Source organism: Eucyclogobius newberryi, unplaced genomic scaffold (assembly GCF_026437365.1).
Source record: "Eucyclogobius newberryi isolate DKJ021-1_F unplaced genomic scaffold, fEucNew1.0.hap1 SCAF_6, whole genome shotgun sequence".
In the NCBI taxonomy this organism is placed as follows: Eukaryota; Metazoa; Chordata; class Actinopteri; order Gobiiformes; family Gobiidae; genus Eucyclogobius; species Eucyclogobius newberryi.
This window is the reverse complement of record NW_027316278.1, coordinates 39,967,067-39,987,620: the sequence shown is the minus strand read 5'-3', so window position 1 is coordinate 39,987,620 and position 20,554 is coordinate 39,967,067. Positions and strand designations below refer to the sequence as shown.

The window sequence follows — 20,554 nt, the reverse complement described above, 5'->3', positions numbered from 1 at the left end:
CTTATTTTGGGATATTGCAGATCTAAAAATTGTTCCCATTTGATCAAAACAAGTCCGATTAGGACCAAATTCGAATCAGTTGTTCAACTTTCTAGTTTGGACCAGTTTATGATGACAAAATTGAAATGGGCGCGATAGCGCCCCCTACAGAGTGACCTTTAAATTAACATTGAAGGTCAAAAATTAGTTTTACCAACATTTTCTAAACTTTACCCAAAATTCTATTTTGGCGTCGCAATCAAAAAAGCCAATCAGACAAATGCCTTAATATTTACGGCGTAGTCGTAGCGATGACATAAACCTCCCATGTTATCCCTATGGGAAAACCGCTAAATCTCTCGAATATCCACATTTTTATGTCTTACACTTTAACGAAGTCCTCCTTGTGCGTTTTGCCCACCGACCTCAAAATCGGTGTACGTCCTTTAGACAAGTGGGGCATCTAAAGTTATCCAAATTTTAAGGATAACTTTTACGGTCTCTGTGCGACGGAGCCGCAAACGTTTCCCAGAATTCTGACTATTTGGCCTTCAGAGTGGCCTATAAACAATAGAGTTTTTCCAAATGACATGATATTTTGAACAAAATTCTAATTTGCCATCCTGATCATAAAAGTATGAGGGCCAAAGTCATATTTTGTACGGCGTAACCGTAGCGATGACAGAAACATCCCATGTTATCCTTATGGGAAAATTGTAGAATCGCTCAAATCACCACATTTTTACGCTTCACACTTTAACAAACTCCTCCTAGGGCGATTGTCCGATCAAACTCATATTTGGAGAATATCATCTACACAAGCGGGGCATCAAAACGTATCCTTATTTTGATTCTAAGTGCTACGGTCTCTGTGTGGCGGACCCGCAAATATATGTCAGAAATGGGAAAACAGCAAAATCTCTGAAATGTTCACATTTACGCTTCACACTTTAACAAACTCCTCCTAGGGCGATTGTCCGATCAAACTCATATTTGGAGAAAATCATCTACACAAGCGGGGCATCAAAAGTTGTCCATATTTTTTTTATTCCAAGTGTCACGGTCTCTGTGCGGCGGACCCGCACATTTGACCGACACTTGTGTTCATTTGCACTGGATTGGCCATGTCAATTGTGTCGCCGTCTGTCAAGTTCTTTTTTAATCCAACACAATAAGGGCGCCATCTTTATCACGTCGAAAGTGCAGAGTCGGAAGGCCGGCGGCCCGCGAGGGCCGTTGGATGCCGCTTGCGGCTTTAATTATATTTGCTTCTATTTTACTTCTATTATTATTTATCAGAGCGTTGCTGTGTGACCCAGAATATGCTCTTCCTGTCCAGGACTTACTACACTGATGACAAACGGCTCATTTGGAAGAAGCAAAAAACCCTTGGGTAAAACTTGGAAAGAACTAATCAAAGATTTTTCAATCTTAAACTGTTTGGATTATGATCGAAGTTTTGCAGAGATTTGAGATTTAAAATCTGGATTACAAAAGGTGTAAATGTTTTTTTTTTTTTTTACCAGATTGTAAAACATAAATCACATGAAAAGCTTTGATATGTTGAAATAATCCTTTGACTTGATGAAACAGGACTTTTATAGGTTTTTACAAATAAGGAACTCTTATAATAAAATAATTATACAAAGTAATGACCATTATAACGCTGTGACTGAAACGTTTATCAAGGCTTATAAATCAGAACTTTCAAGGGGAATAATATCTAAACCAGGGCTGCCACACATTTTTGGCTCACAAGCTACTTTTATATTCGACAAAGCCCGAAGATCTACTATAGTTCTAAATTATTGCATAATTTAGTATTATTTTTATTGTCAGTGTCAAACAGGTTTTTATTTCCATAATTAGGCTATTGCAGCTTCTCAATTATTTTCTGATAGGCCCCTCCCCTAGGAAGAAGAAACACTTGGCGCCCCCCGACTCTCCGCCGCGACTATAAACACGGTGAGCGTATAAACACTGCGATCGGTATTGCGCACCCCTGATCTAAACCAATGCATGGCTAATTTGAACAGCGACTCTACTAAATATATTAAAAACAAATGGGAAAGAGAAGGTTTTCTTAATTTAACAGACAAAGAGTGTGTACTTCTCACAAAATCACATGTACAAATGTCACGCTAACGGTTAAACAGTGGCATTTATGAGGCAAACCACCATTATGTGTTTTGAATGTATAAGAAACAATATTGTTGTGAAATTATTGCAAAAATAAAATATTGAATTTATTGTTTATAGTTAAACATTCTAGAAAAAGTGGTATAAAAGGGAAAGCTATGAACCTTTGTGATTCATTCATTCATTCACCTTGCTTGGCAATTAAATCTCAGCATTATACATTTAAAAAGACATGTTTCAACACATTTCAGATGGATTGACATATCTGAATAAATGTATAGCGTACCTCCCAAAAAACTGGATGAATATTGACATTCATTTTTGTCAATATGGTTTAGCCCTGAAGTCATTGTGACTGACTGACACTTTGAAATCTTCACTCTGCAAAGTCAGTGTTTGAACCAGCGACACTAGGATTCATTTGGCTTTTGATCATTTTTCAAATATTATACTATTTAACTGCATTGCCAAGTCAGCCCTGTTTGAGCAGAAACCTATAAGAGAGCTGTGTAGTCCTGATGTGTGCAGTGCCCTATTCACACAAACAACTGTAAAATAAAGCTTTGTGTGTTCTTTAGGCTGAAGAATTAAGGCGGGCGGCTGATACGCTGTGTGAATATGGCCCAATATATAAGTCTCTCTACACAGGAGATAATGGACTAATGTGCTTTAGGCGGGTTTCTCTGTTAAACTGGTGTGAGCTGAGCGCCATGTAACAGCCTCAAGAGAGCAGTCGTGAGCCGCTCTTCAGAGTGCACTGGCCGACCCATTAAACAATCAGAGCCAAGCAAAAAATACACAAATTACCGTTGACATAAAAATAGGGACTTGCACAACATGGTTAAAAAGGCGCAGTACCTATTTTTTATAGTCTTAAAAACGTGAAAATCAGAACGGGTTGCAGCAGTCCAAGTGTATTTCATTCTTGTTGAAAGGCAAAAATACAAGTTATTGAGGAAATGATTGGTTAGGAGAGGAGGAAGCAGGCCGGACACAGAGTGCACATAGCCCCATGTGAAAGACACAAGTGTATTCACCTGCAGGTTGTTGAGAGGATCCATCTTCATGATGGGGCCCAGAGTGTTGAGAGGCAGGGCCACCTCGATGCTCTGGTTTGGGCTCAGAGGAGTCAGGACCTGGAGAGGACCAGCAGGAGCCAGGCCAAAGCTGTAAGACACATCAAGTGTCCTCAGAACGCTTCATCTAAAAAGGAACTAACCCATATTTTGTCTTTGTCACAACCACAAACTTAAATACATTGTATTGGCATTTTCTGTGAAATACAAAAATGGCACATTTGTGACGTCAAAGGACAATTATACATGATTTCCAGATGTTTTTTTTTCAAAATCAAATGGAAAAGTGCAGTGAGCAAAAGTATTCAGGCCCTTGAGACAATACTTTGTGGAACTGGCTTTCTCCAACCTTGTCAGAAAGATGAATTCATGATTTTTCTGAGTTCAAACTCTTGAGAATCCATCTCGTTAGGCTCCAGCTGATCAGTTTGAAGTCTGCACCAGTGATGAACGGGCCAATCACATGACATTTAGAGCCCACAGGCAGAATCGTGGTTTGGGCAGAGGTCAAAACGACAGAGCCAAAAACTAACATTTATGTTTCTCACAAACGAGCACTTTGTACATTTGTGGAGGAGAAAGGATTGTGCTTTTCTGAACTCTAGATTAAACACATTTTAGATTTTTCTGCTTCTTCCGCTGTTGTGACGCTTCGACCAATCAGCGTGAAGTATTTTTCTTCCCGTCCCGATGGCTTTGGCCGAGAGCCGTCCCAGAGTGAGTCCTGTGAAGAACTGTCTTCAGACAGTCTGGAGTGAGACAGGTTCAGTCTCTACAGCTCAGGTCTGGACTTTGACCGGGCCGTTTCCAACACATGAATATTCTTCGTTTTAAACCCTTCCATTGTAGCTCTGGTGCTGTGATGGGACCAGAGCACATTCTTCCACTTTATATACACTTTTGTTTGTTTTTTAAAGACAAAGTACGTAGTTTTGACCATGTTTCATTGACATGTCTCATTGAGCATCTGTCACCCGTGTTGGGCAGTAACGCATTACAAAGTCACATGTTACTTCAGGATATAGTCACCACCAGGAGCGCAAGAGTAGCTTACTTATTCCACACATCTGAGGCTGCTACAGTAACGAGCCTGATCCAGGTCAATACATCTCATCATCTCTACAAAGAGGACCGGCCATTATCCTCAAAAGTTACACTAAACATTAGGTGGGACCTCCTGATACACGGATGTGAAGTGGAGAGTGTTTAGGGGGCACTTCAGACCCCTGCTGTTCACTAGACTGGGACTCGCCCTCTAGGTCGCAAAAGCGGGGCCTGAATTCTTACAAAAATAAAAAAAGTAATAATTAAACTTAAATAATTGAATTCTAATTTGTATGTATATATTGTACCGTCTATATATATCCCAACTTGGGTCTTTGCAACGATATTCATATTAGGGACGTCCCGTTCAGGTTTTTCTTGCCCCTGATCCGATTCAGAGTCATGTGATTTTGAGTATCTGCCGATACCGAGTCCCGATCCGATACTTTCATAAACAGGTTGTCCCCAGTTTTTATTTTATTTTTGAACACTTTAACAGTGAAACATTTCTTTGAGCTTGAATAAGAAATAATAATGCAAAATTTGAATTAAATAAAAATTGCAGCTCAACTTCAAATACCAGCAGAGGTAAACAAATAAGCAAAGTGTATTAAATGAAAGTGCAACAGTGTCATAAAGTAAGACATAATGTGCTTTTCAGAACTCTTAATACTCTTCTGGTGACGAATAATAAAATGTATGTTTTTCTTGATGAAATCCGTCAGGTGGCGAGTGTTCTGATCCTCGCGGTCGCCACGGTGACTATCACACCGCGCAGCCCACACTACTGGCTTGTGGCGGCCAAGCGTTCATCCGCTCCCCCGTGTCTGCGCTCCGCTCCCCCGTGTCTGCGCTCCGCCCCCCCGTCGCACCCCCGTGTCTGCGCTCCGCACCCCCGTGTCTGCGCTCCGCTCCCCCGTGTCTGCGCTCCGCCCCCCCGTCGCACCCCCGTGTCTGCGCTCCGCACCCCCGTGTCTGCGCTCCTGCGCTCCGCCCCCCCCGTGTCTGCGCTCCTGCGCTCCGCCCCCCCGTGTCTGCGCTCCTGCGCTCCGCCCCCCCGTGTCTGCGCTCCTGCGCTCCGCCCCCCCGTGTCTGCGCTCCGCTTGTACCATTTGTGTATTTAAACTTAACAGAAGCAAACCTACAACAAACTTCATGTTGTGGAGGGAAGGAGGAGGCGCTCTACTAGGCAAGTTTATTAGTCTTTTTCAACTGATTTTCAGACTTCACAAACAGGTACTATCGACCAAATAAAGTCCAAACTAGAAAACCGTAGAAAACAAAATAACAACATATGGCTCATTGTTCAAGTATTTATGGAGCTACCTGCACATGGTTCAAAGACTGAGGATGGTTGAAAGATTGAAAAAGCTTTCAGAAGCAGTCACTGGATGTTACACTCTTTGGCAGCACATTAACGCTGCTGATGAACTCACCTGTTTCTGTTGAACTGGATGGCAAAGTCGGTCATGACACTCATCGCTTTGTTGGTCAGGGTCATCTCCATTTGGATGACTCCAGATCTGCGAGTGAAGGTTCCGGAGATTTCCAAACCCTTTCCCTTCATAGCAGCAAGCCAAACCTGAGATAGCAAAACCATCATTCATTATTGTCAAGGCAACGGACTGGGCCAGATATTGACTCAAATATTACACCGTGTTGTTTTTGGTCAAATTAATTGTTTTTATTGATGTATAATAATGCAATATTTAATTTGGGTAGGGCAGGCCTACAAATTGAAGTAATGTTCACAAATTAACTTTCACTTTGGTCAAACATATTTGTTCTAGACCAGGCATGTCCAAACTACGGCCCGGGGGCCAAATGCGGCCCGCAGACCAATTTTTGTTGGCCCTCCGACTTCCTGCTAAGTTGGTCCAAATAACAAAAGGGGAACTTTTTACTATAAAATTGGAAAAATTCAATAATTTTTATGTGCTACCTATTATTAATGTTCCAAGTATTATTAAAAGGTGTGGAGGCTCATCGAACAACGCCAAATGCAACATTTTGAAGTATTCACTTTCAAATTCAACATTGTTCGTGGCCCTCTGCTCCATAGAAATCTCAAAATGCGGCCTTCGGTGAAAAAAGTTTGGACACCCCTGTTCTAGACTAAACTAGAACAAAATGAAAGTAGTTGTGGTGGCGGGGGATGGAGTTGATCATTTATTTACATGTTGCAGCCCTAGTTAGCACTCACTGTTTTTGGTGGACAGTAGGCTCCCGTTGGCATCCCGACCCCGCCGCTAAGATCGAACAGGTCGTCCAATCCTCTGCTGGCAGGGGCGGTGAAGGAGGGGGGCACAGCTGAGGGAGGGGCTCCGAAACCAGCTCCCATCTGCGGACACACAAGCACAACTTTGTACAGTGCGCAAAAGAGCCACAACAAACAGACAAATGTTTATTACTTACTGCAGGATTTCCCCCAAGATCTCCACCAATCTGCACAGACAACGAAACAACAGTTAAGAAGAGTTAAACACAGAAAGAGTTAAACACAGAAGGTGAAGGAGAGTTCCAGAAGGGTGAATGACGGCTGTGAGACTTTCTAACTTTTAAATGTGTGCAAGCAGGCGTGACTTAAAGCTTTACTGTGGAACTCTTCTGCCAGAGGGTTTGCAACCTGCTTTTGTTCATAGAAATGTTCTTGAGGCGATGTCATCCCTCATTCGTCCAGGAGAGTTCCATTGTAGAAAAAGATTCAGTTGAATCATCTGGACAGTATTTTAGTCTCATCCAAGAGTTATTCTCAATCTGTGGATGAGTTAGCCTCGCCCACCGGGCAGCCTCCTGATGATAGTCTGTCCTGTTTATCCATTAGTTTACACCGTTTTAAGTTTCACCTGAAACTTATCTTCTTTGTTACCCTTACAGCCCTGTAATGGGCCATAGAAATCCCATTGTTTGTTGGCTGCAGTTCTATACTGGCCTATTAATTAAATATATGGGCCAAAACAAACTAATAATTCATGTCTGTCTCTCATTGAGAATTTTGCATGAGTCTTTCTTTTGGTAAGACTTTGAAAGAAGAAATGAGAGGTATTTGTTACGATTGTGTAATGCATGTTGCAGGGCACAAAATATGATCAGAAATGTTCTTGACACTATGAAACATGAAATGCAGCAAAATATGGGTCCTTGAACCTTACTGGCCTGTACAGGAGCAGAGAAGTCATAAATGCTGTAAAAGCAGAGGGTCTCGTTTACTCCATTCTCACTGCTCCACAAACTTGAAATTACAAAGGTCTTTTTGTGAATTGCTGATATTTAAAAGTATAATTCAGGTACAATTTACATCTAATTTATAAAAAATGTTTGAGTAGCGTCAGTTGTTCACGTAGCAGACCTCTGCCCCATGATGCAGAGCCAGGACACCACTAAAAGAATGGCTTTAAGGCACTCCTCGACCAGCAGCCTGGGGCCAGTCCAAATGTTGCAATGGTAACATCAACAAGGACACACAGGGGGAGGAGAAGATGGAGAACATAACCTAATGTCTACTACTGCTGTGTGTGAAAAGTACAAGGACAAAGGCAGGTATCAGAGTCTAGTCTCTGCTGGTCTAGGGGGCCCTCACAAACCTGAGTGGAGCTGTAGTCGGGGGACGAGGGGGACTGCTGTGAGAGCTGTGGAGAGTGAGACTGTGGAGTGTCCGCTCGTATGTGATGCTGAGAGAAAACACAGCCTGATGTCACAAAACATGGTCAATGGTGATGAGACGAGGACTGACAAGTGAAGGCTGTGTCTGAAACCAGAACTGCTTCCTCCCTCTGGAGCTGAAACCAGAACTGTTCCCTCCCTCTGGAGCTGAAACCAGAACTGTTCCCTCCCTCTGGAGCTGAAACCAGAACTGTTCCCTCCCTCTGGAGCTGAAACCAGAACTGTTCCCTCCCTCTGGAGCTGAAACCAGAACTGTTCCCTCCCTCTGGAGCTGAAACCAGAACTGTTCCCTCCCTCTGGAGCTGAAACCAGAACTGCTCCCTCCCTCTGGAGCTGAAACCAGAACTGCTCCCTCCCTCTGGAGCTGAAACCAGAACTGCTCCCTCCCTCTGGAGCTGAAACCAGAACTGCTCCCTCCCTCTGGAGCTGAAACCAGTGAGTGTTAAACTGAACACACGTCTGTCATTTTGTTTCAGATGCAAGACCTTGGTGTTATAGCGATATATTTAGAGCAGGGGCGTCAAACTCATTTTGAGCCGCGGGGCAAATTCCGATGCTCAGGGGGGGTCGAACATAACGTACAATATATATAAAAACTTTAATGGTTTTATATTGTTTAGTTATAATTATATGTGAACATGGTTGCACAAATCTGCAGCAGGTGAAAGACTTTGAGTCCAAATGATAAATCCAGCAGGAACATGAGATTCTGATTTTAAATGTTTACATCAATATGTTACACCTATGCTGGTGTTAAACTCGACATGAGCTCACTATTTTCAGTTCAATCTTAGTAAAAATAAACTCTTCATGTAGTGAATAAATGAGGCATTTGTGTTTGTATTCACGGTCACATTAGTGTGGACACAGTGTCACGGTCACATTAGTGTGGACACAGTGTCACGGTCACATTAGTGTGGACACAGTGTCACGGTCACATTAGTGTGGACACAGTGTCACGGTCACATTAGAGTGGACACAGTGTCACGGTCACATTAGTGTGGACACAGTCTCACGGTCACATTAGTGTGGACACAGTGTCACGGTCACATTAGTGTGGACACAGTGTCACGGTCACATTAGTGTGGACACAGTGTCACGGTCACATTAGTGTGGACACAGTGTCACGGTCACATTAGTGTGGACACAGTGTCACGGTCACATTAGTGTGGACACAGTGTCACGGTCACATTAGTGTGGACACAGTGTCACGGTCACATTAGTGTGGACACAGTGTCACGGTCACATTAGTGTGGACACAGTGTCACGGTCACATTAGTGTGGACACAGTGTCACAGTCACATTAGTGTGGACACAGTGTCACGGTCACATTAGTGTGGACACAGTGTCACGGTCACATTAGTGTGGACACAGTGTCACGGTCACATTAGTGTGGACACAGTGTCACGGTCACATTAGTGTGGACACAGTGTCACGGTCACATTAGTGTGGACACAGTGTCACGGTCACATTAGTGTGGACACAGTGTCACGGTCACATTAGTGTGGACACAGTGTCACGGTCACATTAGTGTGGACACAGTGTCACGGTCACATTAGTGTGGACACAGTGTCACGGTCACATTAGTGTGGACACAGTGTCACGGTCACATTAGTGTGGACACAGTGTCACGGTCACATTAGTGTGGACACAGTGTCACGGTCACATTAGTGTGGACACAGTGTCACGGTCACATTAGTGTGGACACAGTGTCACGGTCACATTAGTGTGGACACAGTGTCACGGTCACATTAGTGTGGACAGTCAGAGCTCACAGCAGCTTCACTGTCATGTTCATACTTGTTGGTTTTATACTAATGTAGTGCATGTCCAGGTTTGACCTGGTTTGGGCGTGTTCCTCACAGAGCTTCATCGCAGAAGTTTGTTTCTTGTTGTTATCTCCATATTAGCGCAGCTCTAACGTCCACAAAAGCATCCCTTTCTTCCGCATGTTTCCCAATACCACACGACTCTTTCCCCGCTCAGACCTCTGCTCAAGTCAAATCTGTAAATTTTTCTGTGCGTCAGCACTCTGTACGGAATAGACGCTTCAGCAACACAGCAGCACTGAGCAGCATGGGGGAGGGGGGCTGCTGCAAACAACTGTGGGACTTGTAGTTCTGGTGACAAAAACACAATATTCTGATAAATAGGAATTAGAAATGTTTATTGGGCTGGATTAAAAAGTCTGGGGGGACTTAGGTTTGACACCCCTAATTATTGTTGCAATATTGATGTTGTAGCTTTAGTCCCTTCCAGTATTTGCAAGCTCCAGTGGATTTATTAGTGTGTGCAAAACATCACAAACAATGAAATGACTGCTCATCGATCACCAAATCAGACCTATGTAATACACTTTACTTAAACTGGACAATAATGCACAATAAACATAGGGGGACTACACTAGTCTGATAAGGACATTTTTGTTTTGTCATGTCCATCTTGTGCAAAAGAGCAAAATAAGTAGTAAAGTCCACGTGCTGGTGTCAGACACAGACTAAGCTATGGCCTTTGTGTAGTTACCGGCTCAGCGTCATCTCCCATCTGCAGGAGCAGCAGTGAACACAAGTGAACAGAATAGAGAAGAAAGTCAAAGAGCACAGAAGCAGAGAAGCGTGTGACCCTGTGGGTGTGAGAGACGTACCAGGCTGTCCAGGCCGCCGCCCAGCAGGTCCATGGCTCCCATCTGCAGGCCGGAGGAGGGGGGCGGGGGGCCGGAGGTGGTGGGCGGGGTCAAGTCCAAGTTCAGCAGGTCCCCCAGGAGATCTTCCTGTGATGGAATGACGGAGGGCGTGGCCTCAGGGACCGCTGCAGAAGCTGGTTCTGGGCTCTCCACACTCTCTCCACTGAACAGGACACAGACACAAATATGTTCAATTCAACTTCAGAAACAAGTTTTTAAGGAGATACTTTTCCCCTTCCAATAGTAGGTCATAGTAAAAGTGCTTTTGGGCCAGTGTGACCAGCCAGTCACTTTAAACCATTGCTCTAGGAGAGAGCAGAGTAGAGAAGGTTACTCACGAGCCAGCGCCTCCAGGGAGCCTCTTGTGCTGGACGCCGCGGCTGCCCTCCACAAAGGCACTGGGGGGCTTGTGGTAGACTGAGGCCAGCGTGCCGATGTGGCAGATGAGCTCCTCCAGCAGGGTGGGCTCGATCAGGTCCGTCTCCTCAGAGATCAGGGGCTTCTCTGCCAGTACCACCTCTTTAGCAGCCACTGGGTCTGTGGACAGCAGGCGCCAGTAGATGTAGCCGCGGTCCCTCAGGTCCGGGTTATCAGAGTCCTGCACACAGAATACAGCTGCTTTAAACACATGGGTTTTATTGCTGGTAGGGGTGCACTGATATATCGGCCCGTATCAGTATCGACCGAGATTCATGCCATTGATTAATATCGGTTTCAGTCCAAAACCACCGATAGTCTGCGATGTTACACCCTGGTAGTGAAAGAGTTAACTCTGCCTTCCCTTCAGAAACAGGAAGACAGAGGCTGTATTCTAACAGAACAGACTGTTTAATCCAGTCTTTATTCTGAGGCAAAAGACCCGGAAATTACAGTTACAGACTTTTAAATGCTCTAGAAAAGTTTTGGATCAACGTAATTATTTTTATAATTAAATATAACCCACGACAAGCATTTTTTCAGACATTTGACTCATTTTCTTCCTAAAAGGATCAGTTTAGACTCGTTTCCTCCAGATCACTTCAGTGTGAGGGGTTTAAAGGAGGACAGAGTGTGTGATCAGACAGAGGAGGAGCTACACGACGCACACACTGGACTGGAGAGGTTCTCAATAACACAGGAAAGTCACAGAATCGAAAAGTGTGAATGTTAATTATATATTTTAGCCCATCCATATCTAATCAATATTATTTATTTTTCAAAGCTTTTCCCTTTTTCCACAAAAGAGTGTGTTCTAACTCAATATTTAAAAATAGATTTGATCCTTATTTTAAATACAGCAATATTACATAATACAGATTCATGTCACCAACTGTAACATTTGATGAAAACATCAGTTTTTCCAGCTGCAATGTTCAGACCTTTGTACTTTGTATAGTTGTATTTGCACAAGTGTCAGAGAAACTCCAGCTGATTCACTCCCATCATTTTGGCCAAATTAATGTGGATCTTGAAAGCAACAATGATCAGATGTGGGACATAGTTGTTGGTCCAAATCGTCTACTTTTAAGTCCTTTCAAGCCATTGGGCCAAATACAGATGGATCTTTTTTTCAAGTATCAACTGTTTTATTAACTAAATGTTAATCATTTTGCAAGGACTGTACAAGATGGACACGCTTGAACACTTAGAAACTATGAAACAAGTTTAGATGAAATTGGATTGAGAGAACAGTTAGGCCTATAGAGGATTATCAGAAAGACAAAAAACTAAACTGAATTAATTAGAATTATTACTGTAGGATATAAAGTCTGTATTTCTATTGGACCTAAACATGCATATTCAAATGTTTTGGACTATGAGTTATGTTTTAAAGAGTAACAGATTCAAATGGTAATCATAGGTGTGCTACTTCATATTTGTGTTATTAGACTACATAAAGCAGGTGTGGTCTCTCACCTGAGTGGCCAGACTGAGCACCTGCTGCACCAGCTCCTGTGTCTCTGTGGGCTTCTTCAGGAACAGCTTGACGATGCCAGTCAGCAGCTGTAACTGCACCTGAGGGACACATTCAGCATAATACACGATATATATGTATATATACAATATATGCACACACATCATTTGTCACACCAGCCCTCGTGTGACTTTGGTTCTTACCTGAGTGCTCTCGTCGTGGAAGCCCTCCAGGAAGCTCTCCAGCAGCTCGTCTGCATTGTCGATCCTCTCTGCGTACTCTCCAACAATCCAGATCATGGCTGCCCGTGCCTCCGGCTCATCCAGGGAGTCCAGGTTCTCACACAGAGTGGCAATCACACTCTCATACCTGAGGGTTCACAAGACCAAAGGTTTGTCACCTCTAATGTGAGAAGAGAGTTTGTTGGGGATCACTTGTTTCACACATGACACATATCAACTCAACTTGAACCTCATTTAGTGGGCTGATTCTTGAGATATAGTTAGGCAAATAAATTCAACATTCCCATGACTCATGCTGAATAATAACGTTGTCCCCTCTCTTCTATCAATGTAAAGTGGTTGTAGGACAGTATTAGCATAAAGTCCATTAAGAAGCCTGAGCTGACGGAGTGAACCAGAGGGAGGAATGACACAGCGCTCATTTCCACTCTCTCCGCTCTGACGTTAGCGGAGCCACGTAGCACACTTCTTACTTGTTGGGATATTTGCGAAAGATGTCCTTGATGACCACGATGGCCTCCTGCACCACGTAGTTGACTTTGGTCTGGATCAGGTCCAGCAGTGTGCTCACACAGCGCTCTGCTGATTGCTGCCACACACACACACCGGGCACAGGGCACAGGGCACAGGGGAACACGTTATGGAAATGGAACTTCAACTGCTTCAAAAGAGCAAAGATTAGCATATTTTACATTTGTTTAATCAAGTTGATTTGGGTTCCACCATCTATTTTCCCTTTTCTTTTTTTCAGAGCCACATGTGACACAATGTTGCACATCAAAAAGGTCAAAGTATAGGGCTGTAACTAGCAATTCTCTTTTCAATTAGTCGACTAGATGAGCAATTATTTATGGAACATTAAGACTTAAATTAAGACCAAATTAAGGTTGACATTTGGTGACAGAAGGCGTCTGGATAGAGAATGTTTAGAAATTAAGAGGTATATTATTATGCAAAATTATTATTCTGTTGCAAACACTGCATCAACATTGGGACTAAACCAAGGCTAGTCCTGGAACTAAACCAGGACTGAAGCAGGACTAAACCAGGACTAGAACAGAACCAAACCGAAGTCTTCTAAAAGGACGATGTATGAGGTATGAACGCAGCTATCTCTTCAGCACGACTGTAACTGAACTCTGTGTCAATGCATGCGCTTTTGCCTTGTGGTGATTATTGTCTGGTGTTGAACAGACCGGGCTCTGCTGTTCAGAAGTGACAGAGGAAGAAGAATTCAATGGATTTAGTGATTTTGGGTAAAACTGATGCTTTGGTAAACTTGTTAGCATGTTCTTTATGCTATCGTTGTCTGAATAATTGTTAATATTTTACATTAACATACCAGACACTTACCACAGTTCTGTCTGTGCCTCATGTAGCTGAAGGTGTTAGCGTTAGCATACGTCATGTAGCTGAAGGTGTTAGCGTGAGCATACGTCATGTAGCTGAAGGTGTTAGCGTGAGCATACGTCATGTAGCTGAAGGTGTTAGCGTTAGCATACGTCATGTAGCTGAAGGTGTTAGCGTTAGCATACGTCATGTAGCTGAAGGTGTTAGCGTTAGCATACGTCATGTAGCTGAAGGTGTTAGCGTTAGCATACGTCATGTAGCTGAAGGTGTTAGCGTGAGCAAACGTCATGTAGCTGAAGGTGTTAGCGTGAGCAAACGTCATGTAGCTGAAGGTGTTAGCGTGAGCAAACGTCATGTAGCTGAAGGTGTTAGCGTTAGCATACGTCATGTAGCTGAAGGTGTTAGCGTGAGCAAACGTCATGTAGCTGAAGGTGTTAGTATACTTACACCTATTCACCATGTTCTCTCATCTGTTATTATTCATTTCTTGGGCTTGTGAAAAATGCGACTTGTGAAAAATGCGACTTGTGTTCTTCTCCATTATGAATTTTTTGGCAGGAGTGACTTATACTCACTCATACAGTACTTTGCTTAATGAGTTCACATTTTAATGATTATGTTACAACGCAAAGGCATTGTCTGCAGACTAAAAAAAATAATAACAGGGTTTGAAAACAGAGCGTAATAATTTAGAACAGTGCATTTTAAGAATTGTACTCGAATTATGATGACTGTCATTTATATTGACTATTTGGCAAAGTCAGAGACAAATGTCATTTTATCCATGTCTGGTGGATATGGTTTGTTTAGTGTTGGTTTAACCCTGGTCTTGGTTCAGGTCTGCTTTGCACTAGTCGAGTCAGGTTTTTGTTCAACACAGAGTTTGCATTGTTTTGCAGAGTTTTTGTTCTGTTTTTAGTGTAATATTGTTATGATATTGTTATTTGAAAGTAAAGTCACAAGTTGATTTCTGTTGCTGAATTGTGCCACTGTGAGTCGTTTGTGGACCCTGGAAAATATGATTGAGACCCCTGGTATAGTCTATAATTAAAACATTTTAAACAGAAAACAAAAAGAGCCGATTAAATATCAAATCAACAGAAATGTCTAATCTCCCAAACAAGGCTATAAAGTGATATTTCTGCATTTTTGTGGTTAGTTTTATGGTTCAATTCCATTTGTGCAACACATGAACCTGAACAAGACATTGATAGATAATATTATGGCAAAGTAAGTAAGAATGTGCTAAAATGCCTGACTATTATGATCAAAATGTCCAAAAAATATAGAGATCAATATTTGTTGTCAACATTGCCCCACCCACCCCACTACAAACCTCCACTTTAATGGCACAGCGGCCAATGGCTCTGACGGCCTTTCGAACAAAGTCCACGTCCACCTCAGTGGCGTACTCCTTCAGCTCTGCCAGCACCTGCAGCAGCAACACACTCTTTGTTACAAAAAATAATCTACTCTTAGTCAAATGCTTAGTAAGACAAAATACCTGAGCAATATTAGCCTGAGAGGCCAGTCGGATCATGATGTCCAGTTTCTCCAGTTTGACATAAATGGGATCATTGTACTTGACAAAGAAAACCTTCATCTCATGTTTGAGGATCTCTGGCCTGAAACACACAAAATGTTCCATCAATTACTTTTGAATCACTAGAAAAGCTGACATTGAAAGAGTAGATTTGCATTTAGGTGACGTTACACCATCGTAAACCAGAACTTAGCCTGGTCCTTAAGCCCAATTCCAATTCCATAAGTCTGTGCACCTTTGTTTGGCAGAGCTGCATGTCAACTAGACTCTGATTGGCTAAACCACTGGGTCTCAAACTTTTTCTTCCACTCATGGAGCTATTCAAAAATCATAATAGGTGATTGTCAGTATAATCCTGCTGTGACTTGGACTAGAGGCCAGTCTAGGACCTGTAGTGTAAAAGTCCTTCACAGCTCAGAAAGTGTTTTTCCCACAGCGCGCACTGTAAAAACAAACTGCTTTTCAGATGAGAGACCACCTACAGCAGGGATGTCCAAACTACGGCCCGGGGGGGGCGAAATGCTGCACTCAGACCAATTGTTGTTGGCCCCCCGGCTTCCTGCTTAGTCCATACAATAAAAAGTAGTCATTTTTAGTGTAAAATTTGAACAATGAGCATTTTGAGGTTATACCACCTAATATTAATGTCCCAAGTCTTATTAAAAGGTGGAGGCATCGAAACTATGTAAAATGCAACATTTCAAATGATTCACTTTGTCATTTGACAAATTCAACATTGTCAGGTTGTTTTGGCCCTCTGCTCTGTAAAAATGTGGTCCAGGGTGACCACCAAATCTGACCTTTGTTAAAGTTGTAGAAGATTTTTGCCTATTTTAAGATCATTCACTTTTTCCTCACTTGAAAATCCTCCAGTTTTCTTAAAAATAGAAGTTTAATCTTTCGTTTTACTCTGATGGTCAGAGCAGAGTGTGAGGGGCACAGAGGCAGACGTGTGTGTGTGTGTGTGTGTGTGTGTGAGAGGGGCACAGAGGCAGACGTGTGTGTGTGTGTGTGTGAGAGGGGCACAGAGGCAGACGTGTGTGTGTGTGTGTGTGTGTGTGTGAGAGGGGCACAGAGGCAGACGTGTGTGTGTGTGTGTGTGTGTGAGAGGGGCACAGAGGCAGACGTGTGTGTGTGTGTGTGTGAGAGGGGCACAGAGGCAGACGTGTGTGTGTGTGTGAGGGGCACAGAGGCAGACGTGTGTGTGTGTGTGTGTGTGTGTGAGAGGGGCACAGAGGCAGACGTGTGTGTGTGTGTGTGTGTGTGAGAGGGGCACAGAGGCAGACGTGTGTGTGTGTGAGAGGGGCACAGAGGCAGACGTGTGTGTGTGTGTGAGGGGCACAGAGGCAGACATGTGTGTGTGTGTGAGGGGCACAGAGGCAGACGTGTGTGTGTGTGTGTGTGTGTGTGTGTGTGTGTGTGTGTGTGTGAGGGGCACAGAGGCAGACGTGTGTGTGTGTGTGTGTGTGTGAGGGGCACAGAGGCAGACGTGTGTGTGTGTGTGAGGGGCAGAGAGGCAGACGTGTGTGTGTGTGTGTGTGTGTGTGAGGGGCACAGAGGCAGACGTGTGTGTGTGTGTGTGTGTGTGAGGGGCACAGAGGCAGACGTGTGTGTGTGTGTGTGTGTGTGTGAGGGGCACAGAGGCAGACGTGTGTGTGTGTGTGTGTGTGTGTGTGTGAGGGGCACAGAGGCAGACGTGTGTGTGTGTGTGTGTGTGAGGGGCACAGAGGCAGACGTGTGTGTGTGTGTGTGTGTGTGAGGGGCACAGAGGCAGACGTGTGTATGACAGGGGCACAGAGGCAGACGTGTATATGACAGGAGCACAGAGGCAGACGTGTATATGACAGGAGCACAGAGGCAGACGTGTGTATGACAGGGGCACAGAGGCAGACGTGTATATGACAGGAGCACAGAGGCAGACGTGTGTATGACAGGGGCACAGAGGCAGACGTGTGTATGACAGGAGCACAGAGGCAGACGTGTGTATGACAGGAGCACAGAGGCAGACATTTATTTGATTTTCACTGTTTTATGTTCTGTTCTGTTTTTTCATACAAATTGAAGAAAAGAACCAGCCATTTGTATAATTCTTGGAGCCCAATGTGAGCTTGAGCGAGGATGTAGAATACTTTAGAATATAGAGAATGTAGAATATATTTTTGTGTAGAGTATGTGTATGTACAATGTCTGTGGACCCTAAATAACTATATTTAAGTTGAAAATTGAAATATTCCATAAAACACCACGTGAGCTGTGAGCTTGAATGAACCCCAGCTCGGTGTCATGGCTCACCTTCTCTGCACAATGAGGTTGATGTTCCTGAGGGCCACATACTGCAGCTCGGGCTCAGCGGATAGTAGAGTGACCAGGGGCGGGGCCAGCTTCTTCAGCAGCGTCCCGTAGTAGTCCAGGTCTTTGGGCAGCATCTCCATGAACTTCATCAGCACTTTGACCGCCGACAGCACCACGGCTGAGTTGGCGTGTGAGAGCCGCGGCGTCACTCGCTCACAGATGCTACGGAACAAATACAGAGTCAATCTCAGCCGTCCTGCTTCGAATCACCTTCACTACAACTGTGTTCATACATTAGCATTTCAGGCCAAGCTATATTTTATATAGCTTGTTTATTGCTAAGACAACTCCTGATGAGGGAACGCTTCATAGATGCAAAGTAATGTATGCTTTCAGTACTAACATTATAAGTTCTAAAAGCTGAGATGTCCAAAAAAAAAAAAAAAGTGGTTAAAAAGGTAATTCAATTAAAACAACACAAAAAGTACATGTAGCAGTAATGTATCTTCTGTATTTCGGGCTGTAGAACGCTACTGAATAGAAGCCGTTCCAACGAAATGTACAAAGAATATGTCAATAAGCTTCAGGTGCGCACGTTGTAACATGATATTTATACACGCTGGTTGTCTTTTGAACCGGGGGTCACGCGGCGCACCCGCCGTCCTTTGTGCTGCAGGACTAATTAGGCTCATTTCTCAGTGAATGAGTTGGATTGTAATGAACAACACAGCATTTTGAAGTTTAACAAACAGAAAACACATCACAGCGGTCCCTTCTGTCCCCTCTGTCCTTGATGACTGTGTGAGCTGATTTACCTGTGTCCGTGTCTTCACATCTGGTTCATCTGCTCCTGAGCTTGTGCTTAGCCAGTGATTATTGCTTTGTCACATTTGTAATATGATATTCATACAGAAAAGAAAGTCTAATATCAAAGCGGCAGGTTGTAAACTGCAGACTGCCGTATATCGCATGTGCGCACTCCGCGTGTACGTTTCGCCGCGTCTAGATTCACGTTCTCATTAGACTCATTTCTAATCATAAACGCACAGCGTTTTGAAGTCTTCTTCTACAGCGAGTCAAATGCACTTCCTGCTATAGTGCCCCTCAGTGGCCGTTAGCCAGTAAAAATCTATAAATTAACAGCACAGTTTTATGGCAAGGTTCAAAGATTGGGAAAAAAGTAGCGGCCGAAAAAAGTACAGTAGTCCGAAAAGTACAGTACTAACTGGTGTGGGTCTGGGGTCCTTCCCTTGTAAGACACCACATTCAACTAATGAAAAAAAAACATAAAATAGTAGAAAAACATGCAGTTGTTTTCATATGAACATCTTGTTTTTCTTAAAACAAGACGTTTCATCTCAAAAACATTGTCTGGATGTCTCCAACTGACTTTTACTATAATGAAACACTCCATGAGGGATTACACAGACTTAATACATACAGACTTAATACATACATACAATACATACAATACATTCAAACACTTGGACAATGACTGAGGCAGAGCAGAAGTCAAAGGCCGTTACCTCTGGGACTCGCGGTCATCTCGAGGTGTGTAATTAGCCAGACAGTCCAGGATGAAGATTTGGCCCCACTCGGTGCACTCGTTCAGGGCGGTCAGCAGCTTGTTGATGGTCTGGGGATTCAGGTCCAGGAGGTTACTGTTGGGATGTGACTCTGCGATCTCCGACAGAGCTGCCACTGCGTTGGCCACCACCTGAGAACGACAAGCAGACACAACAGAGCAGACTGTAAACCCAGAACAAGGGACGGTATTCCAAAAGCCAAATCAAATTATATGGGTTGTTTTCAGGTTCTAGAATGTGCTGTTGTCACACTCCCAGATGGGGGACAAGAGCCAGATTTTCCTAGAGATAATATTGTACTATGCCATAAAATCTAAAAAAAGGTAAATTCAAATGTTTAAAAGGAATAATAGAGGATTTTTGGCGCGTGGACAGCCGAGTAGTTCTCCCACATGTCAATCATTCCCTGCGTGCTACTGCACACCTGCAGCCTCGTTCCCAAGATAGCAGCATGTTTCCCTGGCTGCGTATGCGAGGTTGATATGCCGGTGTGTGTTTAGCGAATTCCTTCAGTTACAGGACAAAAATGATGACAGAGAAAGACTGTTTGAGCTCAAAAGAGACTGAAATCTGCAGAAACGAGAGATGATACAATCCGTCATGCTAATAAACAAACGCATGTGTAGCAGCGGGACTGTTGAGCGCTTCCGCACGAGGTTTGATGGGAGGCGGGGGGGGCGTGTGCGCATTTAAAAAAAAAAAAAAAAAGGGACTAACAGTCGCTTGAGTTCTCAACGTAATCCTGTATTATTCCTTTAGAGTTTAAACTGATGATTTTAATTAGTAACTAGACACTTCTTGCATAATAACAAAAAATGTGTTTTAACTATATTAAATTTTAGCTGCACTCCATCAGTATTTAGTTGTGATGTCATGAATATCAGCAATTCATGCGTTTCAGTCATGTGACTCATTTTTCACTGCATGCTTTTGTCCATCTCCACCTTTATACCGTAGTGATGAAAATCGGCACATAACCCAAAAATGAAAAGTGTTGATACTCTGGCTCAGAGGCGCCCACACATTTTCGGCTCACGAGTTACTTTTATATTTCGACAAAGCC

At 43.5% G+C, this 20,554-nt stretch overlaps 1 protein-coding gene across 2 annotated transcripts in view; it reads right to left on the bottom strand.

Moving 5' to 3' along the window:
* Positions 1 to 20,554, bottom strand: part of ap1b1 (adaptor related protein complex 1 subunit beta 1) — a 58,264-nt gene that overhangs the window by 29,993 nt on the left and 7,717 nt on the right. For both annotated transcript variants that reach the window (XM_072432716.1, XM_072432715.1), the window contains exons 6-18: positions 19,432 to 19,622; positions 17,906 to 18,127; positions 15,575 to 15,695; positions 15,407 to 15,502; positions 13,194 to 13,309; positions 12,682 to 12,847; positions 12,481 to 12,579; positions 10,923 to 11,182; positions 10,546 to 10,747; positions 6,654 to 6,683; positions 6,442 to 6,579; positions 5,675 to 5,820; positions 3,156 to 3,285 (exon numbers count right to left, since the gene is read on the bottom strand). In XM_072432716.1, the coding sequence (XP_072288817.1) occupies positions 3,156 to 3,285; positions 5,675 to 5,820; positions 6,442 to 6,579; positions 6,654 to 6,683; positions 10,546 to 10,747; positions 10,923 to 11,182; positions 12,481 to 12,579; positions 12,682 to 12,847; positions 13,194 to 13,309; positions 15,407 to 15,502; positions 15,575 to 15,695; positions 17,906 to 18,127; positions 19,432 to 19,622 (1,917 nt within the window). The remainder of the gene's footprint in view (positions 1 to 3,155; positions 3,286 to 5,674; positions 5,821 to 6,441; positions 6,580 to 6,653; positions 6,684 to 10,545; positions 10,748 to 10,922; positions 11,183 to 12,480; positions 12,580 to 12,681; positions 12,848 to 13,193; positions 13,310 to 15,406; positions 15,503 to 15,574; positions 15,696 to 17,905; positions 18,128 to 19,431; positions 19,623 to 20,554) is intronic.